This window comes from Botryllus schlosseri, chromosome 8 (genome assembly GCF_051294905.1).
Source record: "Botryllus schlosseri isolate E-star chromosome 8, Bs_hap1, whole genome shotgun sequence".
NCBI classification, from domain to species: domain Eukaryota; kingdom Metazoa; phylum Chordata; class Ascidiacea; order Stolidobranchia; family Styelidae; genus Botryllus; species Botryllus schlosseri.
In genome coordinates, this window is record NC_137243.1 from 16,224,429 (window position 1) to 16,250,688 (window position 26,260).

Below are 26,260 nucleotides of genomic sequence, written 5' to 3' on the forward strand. Positions count from 1 at the left end.
ACGTGATAGAGAAAAACGGAAGTCATTTTTGTACTCAGCGCCCAAAAGTTAGTCAGAATCAATTGTCGGATCGAAGTCAACAAAAAGTTGTGTTGACCAGTGTAATCATAGCAGTCAGAGAATTACGAACAACAAAATAACTACAACGTCTTTTCAATATATCGCGTCCTTGTAGTGTTCTGAACTGACAAAAATTAAAAATATAACCAACTGAAATGCTGAAAATGATAAATGAACACTGAGCTGAGCTGAGCTGAGCTGAGCTGAACTGTTATTCTGGTCCGTGTCCGCAGAAAAGTTAACTTCATCTTACGTCATGTCATGAGAGCTCGCCACAGTCGTTGGCAGATACCGGGCGAGGCTGCTTAGTGTTTTGGTTTTGCCGCAGTGGCAGAAGCATCTTCGTAGGAAATCCCTCTTTCGCATTTCCTCCTCTCAGTTATCATACTTATTGTGCGTGCGAGATGGTATTCTTTATGTTTCTAGTGTTACAACTTACTTGAACCAACGTATGCTCTTTCCTACCGGGTATCTTTTCATTGTATCGCAATTTTGTGTTGTTTTGAACTGACGATGACGATGGTGATGATAGCATTGCATTGATAGTCCTACGACTTGGGGTATATAGGTAGGGTAAGGGTAGGCCTGTATCTATTCGTCTAATCTACAGACTTCTTATACTACGTTCAGTAAATCTGTTAAATTTCTCAAAATAATTGTCCTTGATTATAGTTGTGGTACAACTGGATTGATTTCAATTTGACCGAAATGCTGAGTTGGCTGAGAAAGGAGAGTAAGGAAAGAGAGCCGGAAATTTTTCAGGTATGTCATTGAATTTTGCTTTTTCTTGTAAAATTGTAAATAATTGATGTCATTGACTTTATTGCTTGCAAATTTATGATTGTGACTTGTGAGTGCTGATTATTATTGAACATATAATGTGCATGCTATCCAGCATAAAATTTGCATTTCTGCCGATTGCATATGCATCAGTGTCATGCTCACGAGTCGCGCCAAGAGAGGTCTTATCTAGCTGACTGAAAAATGTGTTCGGGATCACTAGCGACTATAATTGCTGTGTTATCTCCAATTTTGTGTATATATAAGGTTTAGTTGCCAGATCTTGAAAAAATCTTGCCCATTATTCTGATATGATATGCAGGCCTATATAGGCATATAATGCAGGCCGACGAGGCCACCATCACATACACGAGTGATTGCAGAAAATGTACCGAGATTCCAGTGGGTCATGACATAGTGATAGTCTTATGTAAAGTGTATTAGAGAAGGATACCGTAATATGTATTGGTATTATTATAACCTATATTGCTCGGTTTAATTTCAGAGTGATGTGATGCAGCAGAATTTGAAGTTTATGAAAACAGCATAGAATTGACCTGATGATATAGGCCTTAATAAGTATATTATTTATATCTCGTGCACATTGTGTGTAAAATGTCTTAAAGCTGACTGTTCGCTGTTTGATGGATGCTTAATTAGCCTACGACATCAAGGTGCATTGTTGAAACTTGTCAGAGATTATTATGTGGTTTAATTTGAGTCATCACATGCAGCATACTGGGATTCCAGTTTATATGCCAAAATAAGAATTGGAATAGGGTGTAGCTGAGCTGTAATGAGGGAGATTGAGGGATCATCTTGTCACCAGGCATAACAATATGAATTTTGAAGCTATGAGCCAATAGACTTGAATGCTTAACCACATGTTGGAGATCGTTAACACTTTCTGAAAGTAATGACACTAGCCTACTGTATGACAGATTACTGTTTTTAAGCTGGTGTTTAAATTTATAGCTAATTCCTACGAAAATTCAATTGTCAGATGTGTGTTGAGTTGAATAAAAACACCTGTTGCGCCCTGTTCATGTGCTCTCTACCAAGTTTACTATGTTTAATTCCTTCCTTGGTTAGACCCGAGACATGATTAAGAGCTCAAGTTTGTACAGATGACAGTGTAAATGTGATTCCTGTATTGCAAACTGTAATATTAGAAGCAGTATATATATTTCCGAGTTAGGGATCATTTATCACTATTATATCATTTCCGTTCATACGTTACATCGTCTATTACATCCTTGGATTCATAGTCTCGTTTCGCATATTGTTTGGTATTTCGAAGTATGGCAGTGAGATATTCATTTAGCCTTTGTATAGAATGATTGCATCATTTAGTTTACAATTTCAGAAATTGTGTTTTTCATTATAGGCAAGATAAGCAGAAAATATGGAATCATATTACTATCGGTGAAGGTGTAACCCTTGGGTTTTTGGAGGCATTCCTACATCGTATCGATTGATTGAAATGGAGGGTGGAAATATGACAACTAGGTCGCAGAATACAGGCTGTACCTGCAACGTACATTGAAGCCATGTATTTCAACTTTTACCTCTACTTGATAAAAATTTATTAGTCACTTGACTGATTTCCTGTCAACGCAGGCATTCAAATATTGTGTGAAGATTCGGCCAGATCCACTGAAATTCTTGGATTTGAGCTGAAGGATTTCAACTTCGAGAAATCACAAACCGGAATGCATAAGTGTTGAGAATAACCCAAGGACGAGGAAATTACCAATATCCTAAATCTATCTCAAATCAAACCTGAGAATTTTTAAATTTCATTATAAGATAATTTAGACTTAAAAGTGGATAGCCATTGGAACTGTCTGGGTCTGGGCGAATTGAGAATCTATAAGGAGGTTCACAGTTACAGAAATTCCATATAGTCCACACCCTGACAACATACTTTGCTGAGTAAACACACAGTGTTAGTCATTGTTACATTACTGTTCCCTTGCAGGCTACCACTCTTATTTGACCAAAGTAGGCCTATTTTTGGTAAACCTTAGCTCTTGGTTTTACAGCATATCCAGCTTAGTTTCACCATTTCTTTTTAATACTTTTCTTACAAGCTGGTTGACTCCTGAAATAGAAGCATCAAAAACGAATAGAAAACCTTCATTAATAGGATTTGGCATAATAATAATAATAATAATAATAATAATAATAATAATAATTCTCGGCACAATATTACCAACCATGCTACACTAGGCGAGTGGCTCCTAACCTTTCTCACCTGTGGCACCCTATCATTGACACGAATACTATTGAATACTTCCACCACCCTGGAAAAACTAAACAGGTTAAATTTGAACGAAATAATACGGTTCAGGGGCATCGTTATAAAATAATGCGGTAAATCAGAATCTTTTGAACACTCGGAATTTCATCATCCTTGATAAATTTCTATACTGGTATGGAAAGGTATTGTGATTTGTTAAAATTGGGTTATTTCTGCCCCCAAACATTTGTTATATTAAAGAAAAGAGTATATTTGTGATAAATACCTATTGTAGGCTATCATCTAAAAGTGCATGATTTACAATCAATGAAATATCACATAGTAAAAGTTAAACTAGTGATATCTGACTCCGTGTACCCTATTTCACGCGATGTTACAGTAAGGTATTGCTGTTCGTACAGTGGTAAAGAATTGATCACTATCTATCTTGAATTGGTTTTTTGAAAATCAGTGCCAAACTGTCAGTATTACGCTTTGACATTTTATTAGGTCACAAAATTACTATTGATTCATGCTGGTATTGTGTCAAAATATTATTCAGAAAAAAGTGTTGAGTCTCAATCAACTCTCTAATATATGCATAACATAGGTACCAGCCGGAGAGAATATACTCCAGTCAAGTCATTAGTTAGTATATTGATATTTAGGTATTAGACTATTAGGATATTCTCATGTTTCATACTTGAATGGAATCTCTATTATTGATAAAGTGCAATTGGTTTGCCAATTTGTCCATCCTTCAAGTAGCAGTGGCCTGATCAAGTCAATACTGCTGAGTCATCAAAGCACAAAAAACAAAGCTGCTGATGAATCATATTTTTATAATGTGCGGAACACACTTGGCTAGAGAGCTTGCAATATTTCATGCATGACTGATCCTCATATTCTTACGAAATTATAGGAATTTTGTGAAAATTTCACTTTTGATTTGATCAAGCCCGTCAGCTAGATTACGCGTTTGTACTTTTTTAAAACTTCCCTCATTTTGTGAAGGTGATGGCGTGTGAACAGGCGCTGTGTATCGATACCAACTGAATGACTGACACCTGATTTGACAATTGATGAAATATATATGACAGGTGTGACTGGCATAATGAGTGTAACTTTGTCAAGTGATGTAGTCAACTGTAGCCCATTCCGTTTATTGCCCTGCCTGATTGCAAGTTTATTGATATTTGCCAATGCAAGACATAGCGTAAATAGGTACGGTAAAATGTTATTTACAATATTATACACTAACGGTCTAGAATAATTTTACTGCAGCGGCTTCCCAACTACTTTCAATAAGGATCTGCTGTAATGGGTGCGGGCCGGCATTGCACCATGCAATTTCACTTGCCAGACCGATAAATAGATCTAAAAAAATGAGTACCGGTAGGCCTATTTCTACTTACACATCTTTAAAAATTTGCATTGGTATTTACTTTTTAAACAACATGAACATGTCTAAGAGTTTTATGGAACCTGGTTGTTTTATTAGGGCTTTGAAATTCAGAGCGGAGGAATAGCATCTCTATTCAAATGTGCAGAAATTGTCTATAAGACTATAGCCTACTGTATAATGGTCAACTCTCGCATGTAGAATACTAATGTTGCATGTGTGACAGAGTGATCCAATGGATCACTGATCCATCAACAAACCTGAATTCTCTCACAATTCTGCAAGGAGGTATATTTTCTGTTGTTGTTTGAAATAAAAATGCACAATTCCATTATTGATGTTGCTAACCATTTCTACGATATTGTGTGGCTGGATGTGAATGCTGAGATGGTCTCGTCAGACAAAAACTTGACTCACGAAAGCAGATGAAATCGTTCAATACCAAACATAATTTCAATGTCTGTTTATTACTGAAAGCAGGTTATGTTTTCAATGTGGAATTGTAGGTTTGTGTTTTCAGTATGATATTGTGTGAATACAAACCCTACAACATGCTGGCAAGAAGTCTATTGATGGTTGAATCGATATCGAGAGATCGCCTTCACATGCAGTTATAACATTGAGTATTTGCAAACTGAGCTGTATTCATACTAAAAAGGGGACTTAATTTTGTCGAGTAAGTTTTTAAAAGCAGTTGTAACTGATGAGTGTGATTCACAATCACAAGATCGATCATTACACTGTGTCAAGGCTCAATTTTACTTGAAAAATCAATAATTTGCTTGTAACTTTTTTTCTGTACATTTTCAAGACGAAGTTCTATGGAATTGAGATGAAAACATATGCCTTCCGCGGATTTTATGCCCAAAACTGGCTTTCTAGCATAAGCGGTTATCTAGGTATGACAAAATTAGCTAATTTTGGCTCGTTTGGTGAAATTGCATGGCTACTAGCGGGTGCAAAAACCTGAAATCATGATAGAAGTAATTCATTTGAGATTTGGGATGAAATATCAATAGCACTTTTTGAAATTCAAATTTTTCTTTTTTTCACTCACTGTGCTTGTGATCAAATCAATTCATCTTAGATGATACAATGATACGTGACTTGACTGATGTGAAGGGTCAGGCATTCTGTTGTGTTTGAGGTAATCATTTTATCCTGATTTTGATCGGAGGTCAGGATCGCCTTATCAGCTCTATTATCTTGAAAATTCTTGAATCTAGTGTTTATGTTTGATGTCTCGTTCATATCCAACACGCTTTTATTCTCCTAACGCCAATGCTACATTGTCATTTTAGGATGTGTCGCTAGGACTGAAAAAATTGTACAAAACAAGACTGCGTCAGTTGGAAGAGGCCTACAAGTTCCACGACTTCCATTCGCCACCGCTAGACGATGCGGACTTTGATTCGAAGCCTATGGTGTTACTGGTTGGGCAGTACTCGACGGGAAAAACTACTTTCATCAGATATCTCTTGGATCAGGAATTCCCGGGGATGAGGATCGGGCCCGAACCCACGACAGATTGTTTCATTGCTATTATGAAAGGTGATACGGATAAAGACGGCACCATGAACGAGGGGGTTATTCCAGGTACGTGTCTGGGACTGTTATTGAGTTGAGCTATTGTAACCGAACATTATTTCAAACTTCTTCTGATCGTTGTCATTGGGTTTATATTGTTGTAATAATTTGTGAGGAGGCTGCCACGTTTCTCAAGATTTAACCGAATTCCTTTATTTGATTTGTTCCACCTAGCATCACGGTGCCATTATATTGAATTTTCATTGTAGTGAAGCTTTTTTGCTCTGTAACAGTACTGACAAAGACACTTAGCACGCACCCCTTGCTTATTATGCTATATTTATCAAGGCAAGCAATGCAATATGTCTACAAAATAGCTGTATAAGTTTAGGAGGCGAGCCTGATCGTAGTTGGTGAAGCTGCCTAGTGATTAGTCTGTTTATTTGCATGCTCACATAAGTGTGCTATCTTCAGGGAATGCTTTGGTCATCGATAAAAGCAAGCCATTCAGAGCGTTATCTTCGTTCGGAAATGCGTTTCTGTCAAGACTCCAGTGCTCGCAAATGAACAACGAAGTACTGAACAGCATTACCATCGTGGACACGCCTGGTATTCTTTCCGGAGAGAAGCAGCGGGTTAATCGAGGCTACGAATTTGATAAAGTATGGAGATTTCAGACTACTCGCCGCTATAATCACTTTTAATGTCGTGATTTTTTAGGTATTAGCATGGTTTGCGGAACGGGTTGACCGGATAATTTTGCTTTTCGACGCCCACAAATTGGATATTTCTGACGAATTTCACCAAGCGATCAACGCCGTTAAAGCTTACGACTCAAAAATCCGAGTCGTGCTCAACAAATCTGATCAGGTCAACACACAGCAGCTGATGAGGGTGTATGGTGCTCTTATGTGGTCCCTCGGGAAGGTAAGGTTTAAGGCTATTCCTATTTCTCTAGGCATTTACTATATTACAAGGCTACTTTCCACGGGCTCTTACAATCACACTCTGCGGTAGTTTCAGCAAGAGGGCTTGGGTTGTTTTAGTATGATTTTCACTCCATTGTATTGGCGCTATGGTGTGAAGTCTTTTACACAATCTGGTGATAATGTTCACCAGATAATGTTTGGCCTACATAGACCATCTCGTGGTGCTCATTTGATACATATTTCCATACAATGATGCTTCTGTGACAACTTATTGGTCATTTTATAGCCTAATCTATTATACAAGTGCCACATATTTCGAAAACATTGGGTAAAGTATCCTTGTAATATGAATGCCGTATGAGTCACGCTGAACTGATGTGAGGCGTAGCTAATACCAGAACTTTCATAATGTGATCATGTGATCGGGTAAGTAATGGTTCTATATATATATAGCCTCTCCAAAGCGTATATTGTCTTTGTTTAGTGCGCTTTCGTAGTGCTTTATTATGACACCCAGATCAGTGTTGCACTCATTACGCAATTTTCTATTTGTCTTCTGACTGTTGAATATGTTATGCCATCTTATTGCTTATAAATTAAATTAGATACCTATGTACTGGAGAGCGTGGAACTACACAATCCAATATTGCTACACTCAACTGGTGGCCTTTTTTATTGTCTCATATAAAAGGATTTGTTAACTGTGTTAAGAATACAAATAGCAGTATACATTTGATGTTTGTGGTCGCTGGTCATCGCCCATCTGGACGATCTACCTTGCGTGTTTTTTCTAGCTCAACATTGGCCATTCAGGCTGACTTTGCAGCAGTTTTCCACTAGTGCATATTTTAAAAAGATAATGATCTTTGCCCTTGCCTCACTGGGAGAAATGGATGTTTAGAATGCAGTAGGGTTGATCTTAGAACTGTTTTGATATAATTTTCCTTGATCGCCCACGTTCTTTTGGGAATCTGTAGTTATTCGTTTGTTCGTTTTAGGTGATCACAACCCCAGAAGTAGTGAGAGTCTACATCGGTTCCTTTTGGGACGAGCCTCTGAACTATGCGGAAAACCGGGCGCTGTTCGAGAAGGAAAAGTATGATTTATTCGAGGACATACAAAGTCTGCCGAGGAACGCGGCACTTCGAAAGTTGAATGATCTAATTAAAAGGGCGAGACTTGCCAAAGTGAGTCCACTGGTCTCAATGCCGACTAATGCATGTAAAATTCCGCACATTGAATTGCCTATTAGTGCCATTATTAATCGTTTGTATTTGTGTTCGTACACTTTTCTCACTGCCTAGTTAGGTTTATATAGATTTCTAAATAAGTCTCAAAAAGTCATTAGTGCTGATGGGTGGATTTGTAGATCCTAAGATGACAGATATTGTAGCACTACTACTAATGCTGTAGCAGACTTGGACAACTAGAAAATTTTCATCTTTTCCAAATTAGATTAGAATTAGATCACTGGCATTTTGCTCAAATTTAGTGAAATTAGACAACTAGAAAATTTTCAGCTTTTCCAAATTAGGTAAGAATTAGATTAATGGCATTTCGCTCTAATTTAGTGAAATTAGATAACTAGAATTATCTAGTTGTCCAAGTCTGTGCTGTAGCAGTGGGCTTGATTCAATGGCTACTGGATTTTTTGCTGGAACTAAATTATCATACATGCAAATTTGGGGATTTGTGTTTCCATCGTAGGTGAATGCATATATCATCAGTCACATTCACGAAAACATGCCGAGCATGTTTGGAAAAGAAAAAGCAAAGAATAAATTGATCGCCGATCTCGACAAGATATTTCAACTCCTCGCCGACAAATACAAGATTCCTCTTGGTGAGACGGTCTTGTTGTGCGACGCGGTTTACCGGTGTGCGAAAAGAAAAATCTGTCTTGCTCTATGTACTTTTCTTTTCAACTTCTTCCTTTCTTTCTATTTCAGGACGTGGTAAGCATTATTCTTTGATATCATGTTGCAAAGCATGGTGTGGCAGTAGGGCAACTCATGTATTTTACATGGAGGATTCCATCTTGTCTTGTCATTTCTCGTCGATAGATACATTCTGTAGCTATCTAGCGAATGCATATTTTTCCTACAAGCTGTTTTGTCTTCATGGCAGCACTGAGATGATTTCTTCCTATCAATAGTTCAGTGTGAATAACATAAATCTTGGTTGTCCGATTTAGGATAGTACAGATGTATGAAAACATATTTTCCGTTTGGGAGAATTTTTGGTGTTCAGTGGTGGTAGAATGGGATTAGGTTTAGTGTCAGGGTGCCAGTAAAAGGCTGTGCTGTGTGTTATGTAATATACCACCATTATTTTCGTCTTACTGCCGGGCATATTTTATAATATAGTTAAGACATATGTTAATATCTCTTATATTAGTGTCTTAGTAGCAATATTATAGAGTTAAATGGGATGTATGTTTTGGTGTCTGTGGCATGTTGCATTTTGATGGAGCATTTAGAAACTACCAGTTAGTGAAATATATTTTGTCTGCTGGTGTTGCTTCGAAAAACGTCGTTGTTCTATTGTGTATCATGTTACTATCTGTGACATCGCATATTCTGTACATTTATATTATCATATGCCAGAGTTGTTGTGATCTATGTGTTTCAGGCGATTTCCCGAATGTCACCGAGATGCGTAATAATCTTAAGAAAGCTGATTTCTCAAAGTTCAGATCGCTGAATGAATCAATGATTAAAAAGGTATTTTTATAGCATTTCATGCCTTTATATGGACATCTAGTGCAGCACCTCTTGATCTTGAGGTGCTTGTCTACAATATTTTATTATTTACATCACCAAATATACCGCATATGTGAATATAATAGGCTTGGAGGGTTCGCCGAGATACATTAATAAACTTCCTGTGAATGTCATGTTTACGTATGAGCATGTAAGATGATGATAATATTTATGCAAATAGGGTATTTTAAACTCCATAAGCCTTTTGTTGGCCCCTGGTAAGATAAATGGTAAGTGTGGGCCTGCTGCATATTAGACATTCTTCGCATATTTCCAGTTATAACTTAGGGCCTATAACAAAGTGCATCTTCAAGATTATGTAATCCTGCTGGTAATACTGTCCTTCCATTGGATTCATTGTGGTTTACACTTTTCTGCACTCGATTGTATTTCTGTGAGGAGGATCTGACATTTTCCTTACTGTGCAGGTCGATGAAATGCTCGCCAAGGATATCGCGGAACTGATGAAGCTGATCCAGCGGGAGGAAGCCGTCGCCGCTCAGAAAGTGAGGGAAGACGGGCCTCAGGTGAAAGGTACGGTTACGAAATTCAAAACCAGGAAATACACGTTCGTTAACGACACGGTTTCTAGATACTTTAACCGCACTTTGGCGAGTTTCGGTCGATTGCGTTATTGCTTGTAACGTTATGCTTTCGCACATCAATCGGTGATGTGCGTCCTTGATTAGTTTCTTGGTCGGCGTCACAGCGAACCATGCTGTGTTTTTCTATGACTCTCCGATGTATGCAGACATTGTAGAGTATGAATCATGCAGGCCTTTTAGATTGCGGGGTGTGCAAATACTTGCAAGATGCGATGTGCTGTCCATCCATGTGATTCATAATCGTGGCTCACTGTGAGGGATATAAATTTTTACTTCACTTTATTTTCAAGACGTAGTCGAGGTGATGTGTTGTGTTGTCCCATGCTTTTGGAACATGGTGGTTTTTAACCTTTGCAATTAATGGTCTTTGTTCTGGATGAATCACTGTTTGGTAATCTCTTGTAGCGTGTACATAATTGCCCTTCTATAGACAAGCGGTTTTTCCTTTGTGTAAAACTTATTGTATTCAATATTTATCAACAGCCAATTCCGTCTCACAGCTGGGGGCGCTTTGGGGCTGAGAAGTTATGGTGCGCAGATTGTACGATGGCCGTGTAGGATTATTTTACTTTATTGCCAACAGAAAATTCATGTCTTATTATTTGTGTTACTGAGTGATTGACTATTCCTACTATGGTTGCATTATGTTGTGAAGTCCATCCAGGTAGATAACATTTTTGTACCCATTGTTGCAGGCGGGGCGTTCACCAGTAGCAAAGACAATCCGTTCAGCGAAAAGTGGGGCGAAGGCATCAACATGGGTGTCGACGGTGGGGATGACTGGGTCGTGGAACAAGATAAGCCAAAATACGACGAGATATTCCAGTCACTGAAACCGATCAACGGGAAGATTAAGGGCAGTGCTGCCAAGCCGGTAAGATTGATGTTTGAGCAATGTTAGCTCGTCTAGCTAGTGAAATTTTAAGCCATTTCGGATAGCCCACATTTTTGCAATCTCTAGCAATGGCCATCACTTTTCGACTTTGCACCTCTACATTTTCAGAACAGTCGTCTGCAAAGTTCTAGGATTTGTTTCGGAAATAACTTGCTGATATTTCTAAAGCACCCTATATTAGTATGTATGTGCTGGCTCACAGTGTTGAAATGAAATTTGTACATTGCTAAAAAGTCATTTGATTATTGGTCGGTTCCGATTAGAACTAAATTTGTTTTAGGTTGAAACCAACTTTCTGATGAGTCTGCCTTTTACTTTACAAACAACCCATATTATCCAGACCTGACAATGATCTTTAGTTTTTTTATTGTCAACATATGCAATCTATTTGGAATACCAGAGTTGCAAATTTTACATGTTGTCTGTATACCAGAGTGCAAGTTTATTGATTTTTAAAGTAGTCGGTGATTTTGTTGAAAATACTGAGAGTTATTATTCCTGCTCGTGTTTGTTTCCAAGATAATGGAAAAGTCAAAGCTGAACAACACCATCCTGAGCAAAATTTGGAAGCTTGCCGATTGGGATAAAGACGGCGCCCTCACCGACGAGGAATTCGCATTGAGCATGCATTTGATACAATTAAAATGTGATGGACACGACCTCCCCGACAAACTACCAGAGCATCTAATACCGCCGAGCCAGAGAAGTGAGTGTGACCTACGTTTCGTCACTGCGCCGATATACGAGTTGTTTTGGTAATTGAGTTGCAAAATCGATTTGAATTTTTGATGACCGTCACCCTGATTGACCTTGTCGCAATATGATGTTGGAATCGAATATGATTAATTCTGAAATTGAAATCTCTCATCTCAGAAAATTGAATCTCAAATTTCTTTGTCTATCTTGTAACGCTATCTTCATTTGTATACTATCATGTTAACGTGTCATGTATCTCTAACCAGAACTTCAAACTTTGAAAGTGTGCAGTTATTATTCCATCTGCAGTAACATTCTAATCGGTGCATTCACATATAACTAATAAATACAGGCTAGGATACAGGATGCAGATATCGCACATTCCCACTCAACTAACCAATGCTTGAACTCAACATAACATTATGTTACGAAGTCAAAATTTGGTGCTAGAGTTGATGCATGTTCAGTACATGCCTTGCGCTGTGCGAACAATGTCAATTTTCCACTTCATCTTACTGAAGACATTATATAAACACGTACTATTGCGTTGTATATTTTGTCTTTAGATTTATCTTTGTATCAACGCCATAGGCTCTAATGCTTTTTCCATGTTCTACTAATTTGTGATGTAATTTAAGACTGTTTAGTACAGTCCTGAAATTATTTCCGCTGAACACAAAAATGAAACTTGGAAAGACATATTGCGCCATCAGTTGCCAACTATAGGATGCTCTTGACGACACCTGTTTGGCATAATTTTCTACTACTTATGTAAACCGGTGCATTTCGAACTCATTGGTGTCACTTACTAACAGTTATAGTTGGATTATCTTCTCCAACGTTAGTATGTGATTAAGTGACTTAGGCTCGATATATGATGGTCCCGTTCATTAAGGAAGACAGCGTCTCATTAGCAGTGCGCATTTGATCACATTACTGCATGTGAAAACGTGCATCGCTTGCGGGACTGCTGCATACTGATTGCATGCTTTGTCTAATAGAGCCTCGAAATCCATTTTGAGCATCTACGTATCAAAGATAGAACATTGAAATTTTGCCTTGAGGTAAGTCTCTCGTACCTTGCATGAAAATGTAATCACTAATCGCTTCGTTGAGAAGCCTATTTCTTTTTGCTCTACCCTTCTGTTTCGATGTGTGTGTTTTGATGTGAAGATGCGATTGCAGTCATTTTTTTAGCTGGAATAAAGTGACTGGTATCGAGCGAGCCAGAAAAATTGTGGTAACGATGTGTCCAAGCTCGTAACCAGGGGGTGAGGTGCCCCCTTTTCAAACGCGATTATTTTATTTTCTGTGTCAAGGAGTCGCGTTCCCTTTCACATACCAGTTCAGAAATGCATGGCTTCACTTTGGGAAGTGTCATCGTGTTAATTTGCGTTAAATTACAAATGAGCTTATAAAAATAGGAGATAGAATTGGCATTTTAGAAGAACGGGGTTTCGATTTTGGACCTCAACCACCAATTATTACAATCAATATCTTGTGAATTACCTTGAAAGAGGTGTTTAGTGCTGTTCAGTTGTAGTTGGCGGCCGGAAAAAAGCAAAGAATGATATAGGATAAATACAAAACCCACACCGATGAAATAGGATAAATACAAAACCCACACCGATGAAACAACAGACAAAAACTATTAAATGTGGTATACATTTGATGAAATGGGGGCACTTGTTTTTCTGCAATTTTGTCATCAATATTTGGTTTGTTATTCCGTAGCAAAACTCTGTTGCTTTTTTGCTTTTTTTTTAGTCTACTTAATATGAAACTTCTCTGCCTCACACTTGGTGCATCTTGTCCTTTAGTAAATCCCAATGTGTGTTTTCATTATAACGTCACAAAAATTCCATTTTTATTCGATAATCCCTCATTTTTTGCTGGTTAATTACGTGTCTGGACATGTCACGTACCCATCCTGTAGTTGGAATGTTCGAATTTGAAAGTTTGGGATTTCTCAGTCCCATATGCATTGCCAATGTCTGGCACTGCACACAATTCTGCCTGCTTCCTATATGTTTATGGCACATGCAGCTCGTAAAAGTAGTCAAGTATACTTTTGAATAGAAGTAACGCTGTGAATTTTTACTTGAACACGCGGCAAAATATTGATATCCAATTCTACATCAAATAGGACAGTTTCAACTTACTGTCCTAAGGTGCTTCACTAACAAGTTAGGGATGACACGTCGTGGAACATTCGTTATTTGTCTGTGGTCGGGATTGGCAATCACTGAAGAAGTATAGAAAAATCTACTAGAGTACCGATGGGAAACTTTGTCACTACCCATCCACGCCTGTGCTATTATTATTATAATATTTTTTATAGCTCATTTTATGTTTCCCTTCGTCCAAAATCCGTAACTTGCTTGCCTGCGTTGTCCTCTCCACAAAATTCGAACCCTTTATAGTACGCAATTTCTCATTCATGCGTATTTTAATGTATTTCAGAGCCAAACGGAACTGACTGATTGTCAATCAAGACAAGAGACGACGTCTGGTGTGAAAGATGTAAAAAATATTGCGTCTTCATCATCGTCGTTTTCTAAATTCTAAACCGGACTCTATGGAGCGGCTAAACGGACGTGAAGATTTAAATTATTATTCGTCGCATATTTTTCATTTCATTAACTTCAAGTGTAATATATCTATATGTCTTTTAACAATTTGGATGCAGGAGCTTTGCTCGTACATTGTAAAGTAGATTCAGTTTTGGAAGTGTATTCGTTAATCTTGCTATGTGCAAAATTAATGTCGCATGCAGTCGCATTACTGTTGACGCTGAAACCTCAGTTCAAGAGATGTGCTCAACATTTGTGGCCCTAAAAGATATATGATGGACAAATGTTGTGAATTAATAACTTGATGATGTCGACGGCATGTTGCCATATTGTGAGTTGACCATGGTTCGTTCTGTGCTAGCACCTGTTTAGTGTTGAAGGCTTTAGCAATTTTACGTATCCATTATGTCTCCTAGCTACGGTTTTCAGTAACATCACACATTTGTACACCTATACAAATAACAGTTGCTAACTTTATTAGCAACAGGTTAATATGCCCGAGTCAGATCTGCACCTTGCATGTAATGTGGGCCTTTGTTGTAGAGTGTGCTGTACGTAGGGAATTAGAGTTAGTCCACTTGCTGCTTAGTAGACGTTTCTATGAAACAGATCTATGAGATTTGATGATTGTTTTGTGTCCTGTATCAGTTTAGAAGGAATGTATTCGATTCCTAAGCAACTACGCGAGTCTGGGCTCCTACATGTATTGTACTTGAATCTTTTGCAATCCCTTTAACATATCAGCAATATCAAACTTACTACTCATCGTTTTGAGACGAATTGTACTGTTTGGTGATATGGGCATCTGTGGTTTTGCATCGAGAAACCTCCTTGTTGGTTTATTTTGTGCGAACATTTTTCGAAAACTAACATGACAGTTCTGAAGACGGGGTGTGCTGAATTGTTGGTCATTTGTACTCCACCAAGTTGCGAATAGTATCTGTGATTCCTCTGATGATTAGCGTGTTAGTGATAGTGTAAGGGTGATGCGTCTGACTTCTTGAGCAGTAGTTCGTGGGTTCGATCCCCAGCCGAGTCGGACCAGAGACTCAAACTAGTATCCGCTGCTAGGCGCTCAGCATCCACGTATAGCATCGAGAAAAAAAAACGGGGATGCAGGCTAGGTGAGCTGACGGTCGTTCAAGCATCTCGATGGTGCAGGCGAAAAATATATATCTCTCGGTAAAATCATCATCATTGGTTTATTAGCAATTTTTATCAGTTCGATACACCACAAAAATGCGATACAATTAAAAGATAGGAAGATGTCGAAGCGACTTGGAGTAGTCTATGGAATCAGGCACCCACCTTGGCCTGGGCGATGTAAAGAGAAGGCATGCACTGCACACTGAATGAAAAGTGAATAAGATAGTATAGAAAAAAGCAAGCGACATGAAATGGAGTGATATTTCATGGCAGGCGAGATCGATAGGTCAGGTCGTGGTCTGGTAATCTTGAAGGTGGACTAGTATTCATTTAGTAGTAATTGCTTGTATTTCGACTTGAATGTGGCCGGCGGGATACTGTTCCACACATCACGTCCGGAATATTTGATAGAGCGGTGATCTTTTCGGTCGATCATATGATATTTGGGCGACGTGGACGCGCGTGTGTTGTAGCCTACTTGTGCGCTTTTGATTCCGAGGTAAAGAAGTCATTGAAATATTCGGGGCAAAGAGATGATATTGAGTTTAGAAAAGTAGTAACTGCAAGGTGATGAAAGTTTTATCTTAGCTATTATTAATTTAACAGTTCTGCTTACGCGCAAAACGCGAATCACGCAATGTCTTGATGAATTCAGACATATTCCACGTATTTGTGTGTAAGGGTGGGCAAAATCAAGTAGGTTTTACCAGCGTGATTCGATCCCAAGTTGAGGAATCAGAGTCGAGTTATCGACCACTCCTTATGACTTAATACGCATAGAAGATTTGGTCAGAGCCGATGAAATGTGGACCTTTTTCGCGACCATAAAGCTAATATAGGGTTACCATACGTCGTCTTTTTTTAAAGTGTCCTCGGAGCACGCCCAAGTGTCCTCTTCTTTGATATTTTGTCCTCTTTTTTTAGAATATTGGTTAAATATAGGGTAAACTTCGACTGAGATACATAAAATAAGCACTGAAGTTACGCTCCGGCGGCTATATTTCGGGAGACGAGCCAGAAAGTTGGACATATTTTTTTCAACGAAGAATTCAACAAAAGTGTGTATTTATGGAGCCGAGTCGGAAAAATTGACCTTTTTTAGTCAACCAACCACAAAGTCGAGAGAAATTTACCACTTTTCATATTTCACTTTTCTTTTCATATTTCAAAAATATGGTAACCCTATAATATTGCCAGCAATTTCGGGTAACCATATTTTCGTGGCCGTAGTTACGGATACCATTTCGTGCAGTGGTTATCAACCGCCGGTCCCCGAACCGGTGCCAGTTCGCGGCGACTATCCTGCCGGTCCGCCAGGTATTTTTAGAGTCGATACCTCGATTCTGTCAAACTCAAGTAGCGTCGTAGGGCGGATTCAGACCTCCAAATCGCTCGCTGGTTGGACCAGCCACATTATTCCAAAATGTTACCTCAAAATCCATGCCTGCGTTGTTCACTTGAATACTCAAAATAAATTATACAGCCTATGCTTCAAAGGCAGGGATTTCAAGTACTAGCGCTAGAAGTTCTATAAATCCATGATCAACGGGTTCTAATCTATCAACACCTTTATTCGTAAACAAATGAATTGGCAAAATGATGATGATTGGTCGATTGAATACAGCTATGTAATTTGCTAAAACCGTGACTTAAACGATTATATACGCTGGCATATTGCTATGGTGGCTTTGTTTAGTCGTAATCTGGTAAATAGTCCAGTGTATGCGCTGAGAGGAATACCAGAGATTTAACTGTAAACGTGGAAATTTGGTTTATTATATCGCGATTCGTCTTATTGTGGAATCCGAGCGTAGCTCTTCAGTCAATAGCGAAAATGAAGTGGAACCACAGATGTGTTAAATATACTTTTGTGTAACGATTAAGCCTACTTTCTCCATGTAGCCTGCATGTACCGATTTCTAACTGGGGATTTCATTTCTGTGAATACCTACGTTTAGGTCCATTTCCCACAAAACTCTGGGCTCAGTGTGCACTATCACTTCTCGGAATTGAATATCAATAGCAGCGACTTTGTTGCTGATGGTCATTAGGCTACATTGAAACCGTACGACCACTGTCGGATGATTAAAATGTAGCCTATCAGCATACTCAACATTTTCTGTCTTTAGGGTTACCATATTTTGGAAATCTGAAAAGAGGACACTTTTTCAAAATTTTTAGACTTGCAAAACTGGAGGAAAATCCTGAGAAAATAGTAAATTTTACCCATCTCGTGATCGGTTGACTAATAATAAGGTCAACTTTTCAGCTCAGCTCTCGAAATACCCGCCGGAGCGTTGCTTCACTGCTGATTTACTGTATCTCAGTCGAATTTGGCCCTATATTTAACCAGGAATCTCAAAAAGAGTACAAAATCTCAAAAAAGAGGACGTTTGGGCGTCCTCCGAGGACACTTTTAAAAAAGTCAAAAAAGAAGACAAATTCTCTTAAAAGAGGACGTATGGTAACCCTAGTCTTGAGGAATTATTTAGTAAAAGTAATCTTAATATCTGTCAGAAATGTGCTGGACATGATACAGAAATTGTCCAGAATGGCGTCGCGGGCCGGATGAAATCGTTTGGCGGTCCGGATGTTTCCCGCGGGCCGTATGTTTGACACCCCTGTCCTAAATCAACATAACCAATATTATTTTTGGGCAGGTTTATCTTACATGAAATTTTTCTTCACGCTGATCGCGATTTAGTGTCAAATATATTAGTTTTAATATGGGGACTAGCACCCTCGCAAAAACTGCGATCAAAAATAAATGAAAACAACATTCATTTACAGAAATTAGTCTTATTATAATTGTAATCGCAAAATAACAGTAAATTCATTGAGTCGGTTTAGGCTGTTTGGATGCTTTATTCAAAGATAGTGGTACTAAACCTGGGGGTAGTTTGCCTTTATTCTGGGGTTCGTGAAGATGTTGAACGTAATCAGCTTCCAAAGTAGGCGGTGAGTCTGGAGAATGTTCCGCCCTTTAATTAGTAATCAGCTTACCAAATTTTGGGCTGGGCCACGGAACATTTTTAAGTTGGAAAAGAAGTCGCCACCATAAAAGCTTGGAGACAACCGGATATGCGGTTTTTATATAGCTCAGTGGTGTAGTGCACACCGGCATTAGACTGATGAATAATCTTATCGGTGTGACATAAACATGGCTTAACGATGTACAAATACGCTCCTTGTAATGTGGCGAGATGGCGCAGTGGTATAATCCGCGGCTGCGGGTTCGAGTCCGACCGAGGTCGACTTGGAGGTTTACCTAGGTTCCTCCTCGCCACCTCATCCGCGTAAGCGGTGTCTTACAAAAAGCCTAGAGGTGGGCCTTGCTATAAGTCGGCAGTTACGAAAAAATAATGAACAATATCGGCCATAGTAGTCGACCATAGTAGTCGACAAACACCATGAATACCACAAAACAAACAAACAAAAACAAACAATTACGCTCCTTGCATTTTCGAAGTCATCATCATCCACCGGCTCTACCGCTAACTCTGATCATGTGAGCGGAGAGAGGATCAAATTACATAGTAACATATGCATGAACTAATAATATTAACATAATTCATTCATGTCAATTAACGACCAGATGTTTGGCCGGGAGGGGGTTGAAAAAATGTGACTTCGGCCCTGGTTACAATTACAACTTTCAACACACAACCACATACTCCTGAACCGGATCGTGTCGTGACCACTGACCACCTCTATTCGATAGACGAAGCTTTGCTGGCGTGACGTCATATTGATCGACAACGTGCCCATACCTCATTTTGAAATCCGCTAGTGGGCGCTAAAGAGCGTCCGGTATTCTTGTTACAAAAATAATGGCATTACTACACTTGCTTTTATACTTCAACATGTGTGTTCTCCAGACAAAAGAACTGAAACTATAATTAGAACTCAACGTATAATTGAAGGAAAAATACAAATACTACTTCTAAAAAGCGGAAAATATATTTCTTGTCTTTTGTTCGCAAAGTTTCAACGGCAGTCTGCTAAAACAGGTCTAACGTTAAAAAAGTCAAATTCCACTTTTTCAGATATGGATAGGTCATGGGCTGCTAGGTATAATAGGTAATTTCTAGATAGCGATATGGTAGTTTCAAACGTTAGGGGGGAGGGGCATACTTAATGTGATGAAATATTTGATATAAGCGACAATGCGATGTGAGCGGAACCACACAACGTTGTCTAAATTATATTCAGTGATACTTCCGTTAAAACATATTTGTCACTCCATATCTGCTGTGCGCGAAACACAACGAAAATTCTGGGTATTACATGACTTTTATGAGAATAAAATGATGGTACTACTAGGGCTGGGCAAAATCGAGTACCAGAGTGATTCGATTGTGAATCACGTAATATGCTTCGAGTCGAGTGGAGTAATCGAGTATCACCCATTATGACGTCATAGCGTGATATAATACGTCAAAATTCAAATATCTAAATCTTATGCCACCACAAATAATTTAATGCCTGTTATCCGTCTCATAAATGAGACTTTGGTATTTTTTTCGACCATACCGATTTCATTTCACTTGGTGATGATGTTGTTGGATAATCATGACTTCGCAAATGTGCTACGTCCAGTAACCTTCGTAGCTTTGTACCACGTGTTTCGTATGCTACGATACAGCCAATCAAGGTTCCAGGGCTTCAACAGTGAAAATGAGTATTGAAACTATAATTCTCGTTGATAAATTAACATTCAGTGTCGAGAATCGTACAATTTCAGTACTCGAAAAAATCGCCCTTTACTACTCGACTCGAATCATTAAAATTAATACTCGATTCAGATTCGAGTACTCGAATCATTGGGCCCAGCCCTAGGTACTACGTGAAACCAGCCCCGAATTTCCTTAGGCTATCTCTCTTATTAGGGGATTAAACTACTTCTACTTGACAAAATGAAAATAGCGAAAAGTAAGTAAGTAGTTCAGAAAATATTACGAAGTAGAAGTAGTGAAAAAAGTTCTACTTGAGTAAGCACCAGAAGTAGAGGAGAACTATTTAAGTATTTCAAAAAAGTAGAAGTACTTCGTTACTGACCACCTCTGTGTATGACTAATATATGGTATTAGTAAACCTCATATAATGGTTCCGCAGTGGCGTTTTCGCTTCTGTGAATAACTTTGTTTTGATGCATTTGTTCAGAAACTCTAAAATGAGTGTGTACTTTTTTTGCTCTCGCAATTGAGTGTCATAATGTCACGGGCTTGCTAATTACGGTGAAGCCACAACCCTGCAGTCGGGTGGTGCTGTCTTCAGGGATTAGTAAGAAAGCACTTCCTACAAAAATCTCAACATTTGTAACAAGTGTGCTGTATGATATCAGCATGTTTCAATTTACTCAAAATTGCTTCGCGGGCCGTATGTTTGACACACCTGGTCTACATATTTACGGAGACACATGCGCGATTACCGTTAACAGTTAACTGCTCTGGAATGTATGTATCGAAAATTGTATTGCGTGTTGTTCACAAAACTCATTTTAACTATGGATAACCAATGATGGCGCACAAACGCATCCAACACGACCAGAATGACTTGAAATAACGCTTTCGCTAACTTTTGAAGGTTACCGGTATCGGTTCACAATACGTTTTATGTTGCAGTTATAGCCTTATAGGCGATTGTCCTGCGTACTGATGTGGGTGTGTGTCTTGTGTACTTAAACAAGCAAATAGCTGCTCCGTAATGAAAAAAGTTAAATGGAAATACGACGATAGTTTTGGGTAGTGGGGAATGAAGACTATAGGAATAAATCTGGAGTGGAGAATGAAGACAAAAAGGTTGGGAACCACTGGCTTAATGCCAGTTTTCGATCTTCATTTTTATTTTTATGTTCTCTAACCCTTTTCATTCCCTTCCTTGGAGTGGTCCTTTGTCGGGCCACACCATTTGTTTAAATGCAACCCTAGTCGTATGACTGAATGCTCTGGCATGTCACATAGGCGAACATGAACAATTTGTGCATGTACATTGTACAATTGTATATTGCACAACAGGGGTTCTCAACTTCCCATGTATAACGGGCCGCATTTTAACATGAAAAAGTGCTGCGTGCCGCAGAGCACTACTATACCATGCGATTGTAGGCTACTATTGATATTTTTGGGTGATCCTCGATAGAAGCTCGTCATTGCTGAACAACTGTCCCCTCCAGACGTTTGCCCTGCCAGCATTTACTCTGTGAAAATGTCCACTCTAAGAAAATGCATCCATAATACGAGCTATATGCAATGTCCGTGGAGTCGGTGGATTCGTCCGATGCTAGGCTAAAGGAGCCTGCGCAGCAGCTTGTTTCAGAACTGCGAATAAGGCAGGGTTCCGAGTCACAAGTCATTCTAACTTTCATAGTTTTGACTCGAGTCAAGTCGAGTCATTTTCAATTCACCACCGAGTCAAGTCCGAGTCCAAGTCAGCTAGTAGAGGACTGAGTCCGAGTCATATTGTTTTGACTCGAGTCCGAGTCCAAGTCATTATGTTCACAGTTCAGTTTTCAGTTCAATCCGGTTCAAACCACTTTTTCAACTCGCAGCTCGAGTGATATAGAATGGTTCCCATTCAAAATGTAGAAATTTTCCTCAGTTTTTACAGTTTTTGGGCCTATTTTCTAATATCAGGACTGCTAGAGGAAATACCAATAATGCGGTGACTTTACTATTATTCGAAGTTATACAATGAAATTTCTGTCTTGGCCGTCCTAGTGTCGAGTCATATTACTTGGTTCGAGTCATGCACAATGATTCGAGCACAAGTCGAGTCAATACAAAAATTGACTCGAGTCGAGTCATTTTACGCATTTGAAAAAATGACTCGAGTCAAGTCGAGTCACCAAAAAATCGTGACTCGGGGCCTACGATAACTTAAGTTATCGTAGGCCCCGCGTGACTCTAGAGTAAAGTCATGATTCGAGTCATTGCAACCCTGGATGAAAGATTGACTGACATTAGCGTTACTCATTTGGACACGGTTGAATCAGACAACGTAGCTTCAAGATTTGTCAGGTAATGTTGTCATTGTTGCCAAATTCCGGAAACAGGGAATTCGCACAGGCTGGTAAAGTTTTCTCAAATCCCATTTCTCAAGCTGACTTCTTGGCTTTAGTAATATTCCCAGCAACTATGCCTCTACAACATTGTCGGCAATATTAACAATGCCTTGAAATATGGATTGCTCGATTTGACACGTAAGTAGAAACGTTTTGTCTTAAGATGAGGTGCATACGTACTTTGAACTCCGGGTGAAACTGTCAGCGATATCGTTTTAAACTTCCTCGTTTCGTTGCGACAACTGTTCTACGACAAATAAGACACATCGTGTTTCCATGTATATCTCTGCAAGATAAATAATTTATTGTTTCACACTTAGTTGAAAATTCAGTTTTCGTGGTTTCATTTCCCTTTACTTGTCGCGATGAGTTTAACACTCGATATAAGTGTACTACCCAGCGGAATTCTCTTAAACCAGGGTCCATCTGACGAATACCGATATTAAAACAGTACGAATCTCAACTCGAGCGTATCAAGAAACCAGGGTTGTAATGACTCGAGTCATGACTCGACTCGAGTCAGACTCGAGTCACGTTTTTTTTGTGACTCGACTTGACTCGAGTCATTTTCTTGAAATGGGAAAATGACTCGACTCGACTCGAGTCAATATTTGGATTGACTCGACTTGTACTCGAGTCATTACGCATGACTCGACCCAAGTCAATGACTCGGCTTATTTTATATGACTTGAAGATGAATAAATTTGCGAATCGTAATGGCTAGTTCAAAACATCTGACGAATTCTGCCGACATCGCTATTTGTCACCACTGCTTTTGTTGTACTCGTCTGATATCAGATATGCCGCCGCAAACACAACAGACGATGGTACCATATAGTGTCCTATATGATGTCAACACAACCAAATCTCACGCCTCAGAAATTGATTCACGTCACAATTTCGATTTGGCTACAGGCAATTTGAAGGTCATTTTTGACCGGCTTGGCGAGCATTAAATTTGGTAAAACGGGTATCAATCGAAAGCTGACTCTGCACTGATTACGAAAATATAAATGTTATTCCGCTAGTAGCCCTGGAACCCCCACAATCAGCCTCGAATTTTTCATTGTTATGGAGATCGGCATTGGGATGCAATGATGCTATCTTGCTCTTTTGCTCTTGAGCTACTTTCTCGTTTCGTCAGACAGCATTGTTGCGTCCCAATGCCAATCAGGGTAGTACCAACTACCAACCCTGCTCTCCCTCTCACTCTACAACCATGCAATTAGGCACACTATCACTGTCAATTACATGCGCGCATTAGTGGAAACATTGAAAAATTCTATTTTAAAGCGTTTTGCAGGAGTGTTTGTAAATGTAAACATGATCACAACTGATGAGTCTTTGGATTGGCCTATCGGTAATCCCAAACCGCTTGGTGAAACCATCTTCTTCACATCATGCGTGTTCGATCCGAAAGTTGCTTTCCATTAGCTTATGGATCTAAATTGCTCAGAACAATCCCGAAATGCACTGCGGCAGAAAATAATCGAGTTGATGATGACTGAGCCTGACACTCATTCATACAGGATCACCAGCCAAGGTACAAAATCATCTGACGAAGAGGTACTAGATCCTCCGCGATCAAAGTATTTAAGACTTTTCAATTATACAAGCAAACAGTCGAAGCAAAGTTCAATTAAAGCCAGCGCAATGACTCAGATGGTCAAGTACTTGGAAGAGACTGATAAGCTCATGTGTAGATTTGAAAGCGATGATTCTTTGCATTTTCGGGCGACTCGAAAGAATGAGTATCCTATGCTCTTCAGTGTGGTTCAAAAATGCTTATCAATTCCTGCATCTAGTGCACCAGTGGAACGTGTATTCAGTAGATGTGGATCTATTTTAAGGCCATGCCGCTCTGATATATCTGAGGATCTCCTTTCCACTTTGGTAATGTTAAAGTGTAGGTCACCTCATCATTGATGTGATCTGCTGTCTGTGAAAACACACAATACCTCTGTCTATTTGAGGTTTTGTTAGGTATGTGCATATTGTGCACGTGAGTAATAATGAATGGCTAATGCTGCGTGATGTTTGTAGAATAGGACTGTTCAAAAGTAACTTATTTTTTATTTTACTCGGTGGCTACTTGATGAAATTGTTACGTTGCATAAAAAGAACATTGAATCTGGCTCAATTTTAAAAAGTAGAATCAATGATATGATAGGAGAAAATTTTGGATTTGAAAATAAATGAAGTATTTTAGTGTGAAATTCTTTGATATAATATAATTACATACTAGTAGTAAGCCGACTATTCTTTCATATCTAACATATTCCACTCTAATAACTTCATTTCTTCTAGTTGGAATTTGCTATGAATCATATTTTTACATAATGTAACAATATCATGAGATAGCCGGTAAAATTCGAAAATCTCTATTTGTAATTAATCTAAAATTCTCTTTCATAGCATTGCTTTCTACTGGTTGGAATTGAGCCAAATTGGATTTTTCAGGCAATCTAACAATTTTAAGAAGTAGCCGGAAAACTTGAAAAAATGTTTTTGAACAGCCCCATTGTACACTTATTTCTCGAATGCTGTAACTGCGATGTAGTCTGTAATGTAATTGGGAAAACCTTACGTAATATCAAAAGGTATCTGTTTTTTGTAACTGCACAATGTACATAGCTGCGTGCACGCTTTTACAGCATGCTGGCTTGGTGTAAATACATATACATAAACATGCATCTGTTGATTCTCTATCAGCTGGTATCTTGACGTGAACTCGTTGGTTCTCTATCAGCAATTTATGAGCTATCGTCGATGTGCTTATCATAAAAACTGAATGCTTGAACTGGTGATGTATCAGACTGACAAGACAGATATTTGATTTGACGTTCTAAATTAGTGAAGTTATCTGTAGCATCGGTAAATGATGCCAGGACCTGTCCGTTAACTGTCTAAATAAACACGTGCCAAAACTCTGATAGGTACGAAATGAGCATGTTTGGCAAGCTAGGAATTCGATATCACCCAAGCAGGATTGAAAACATGAGCTGAACATGACGTCAATACTGTGACTCGGACTCGACTCGAGTCATAACACTATGACTTGGACTTGACCCTTTAAACGGTGACTTGGACTCGGACTCGAGTCAGTGATGAATTGAAAATGACTCGACTTGACTCGAGTCAAAACCACAAAAGTAAAATTGACTCGTGACTCGGAACCATGTGACTTGGTTACAACCCTGCAAGAAACCAGAATGAGTTATCAACAAATAAAACAGACACGGTGCGATGAGAGAGATAAAAGTAGCTATATTAATATGTAACAAAACAATACCATATCAGTAATTGCTTTCATAATCGAAGATATTGCGGGGGGGGGGGGGGGGGGGGGAAATAAGCGTCTGCGTACCGCGTGTTGAGAACCCCCCCTGTTGTACAATGTAGCCTACATACAAGTGTACAGCGATTTAGTCGAGACGGCATCCATTAGATTAGAATGACTTGACATTGACTCAAAAAGTTTGCTTCGAGTCACGAGCGGATCTAGATTTCCTCACCGACGAGTCAAATCAAGTCAGGTGAAAAAGTTTAGTCGAATCGGCATATTGCCGTTGCAATTACA

At 39.0% G+C, this 26,260-nt stretch overlaps 1 protein-coding gene across 2 annotated transcripts; it reads left to right on the forward strand.

Moving 5' to 3' along the window:
- The first annotated feature begins 667 nt into the window (after positions 1-667).
- LOC145445094 (EH domain-containing protein 3-like) lies at positions 668-15,358 on the forward strand. Of its 2 annotated transcripts, XM_080323222.1 has the most exons (12): positions 668-822; positions 5,786-6,080; positions 6,486-6,673; positions 6,732-6,938; positions 7,939-8,127; positions 8,648-8,783; positions 9,572-9,663; positions 10,131-10,236; positions 11,003-11,181; positions 11,722-11,908; positions 12,900-12,962; positions 14,362-15,358. In XM_080323222.1, the coding sequence occupies exons 1-11, from the start codon at positions 769-771 to the stop codon at positions 12,917-12,919; spliced, it is 1,653 nt and encodes a 550-aa protein (XP_080179348.1). In that variant the 5' UTR covers positions 668-768; the 3' UTR covers positions 12,920-12,962; positions 14,362-15,358. The 2 variants fall into 2 exon arrangements, with proteins under 2 accessions (XP_080179348.1, XP_080179350.1); XM_080323224.1 differs by lacking the exon at positions 12,900-12,962.
- Positions 15,359-26,260: the final 10,902 nt, after the last annotated feature.

What these genes read in the sequence shown, in the direction of transcription:
- LOC145445094 (XM_080323222.1), top strand. Translation starts at nt 769, where the DNA reads ATGCTGAGTTGGCTGAGAAAGGAGAGTAAGGAAAGAGAGCCGGAAATT. An exon ending in CAAATACAAGATTCCTCTTG is followed by an intron (nt 8,784 to 9,571) that starts GTGAGACGGTCT and finishes TATGTGTTTCAG; the next exon opens with GCGATTTCCCGAATGTCACC. An exon ending in ATGAATCAATGATTAAAAAG is followed by an intron (nt 9,664 to 10,130) that starts GTATTTTTATAG and finishes CTTACTGTGCAG; the next exon opens with GTCGATGAAATGCTCGCCAA.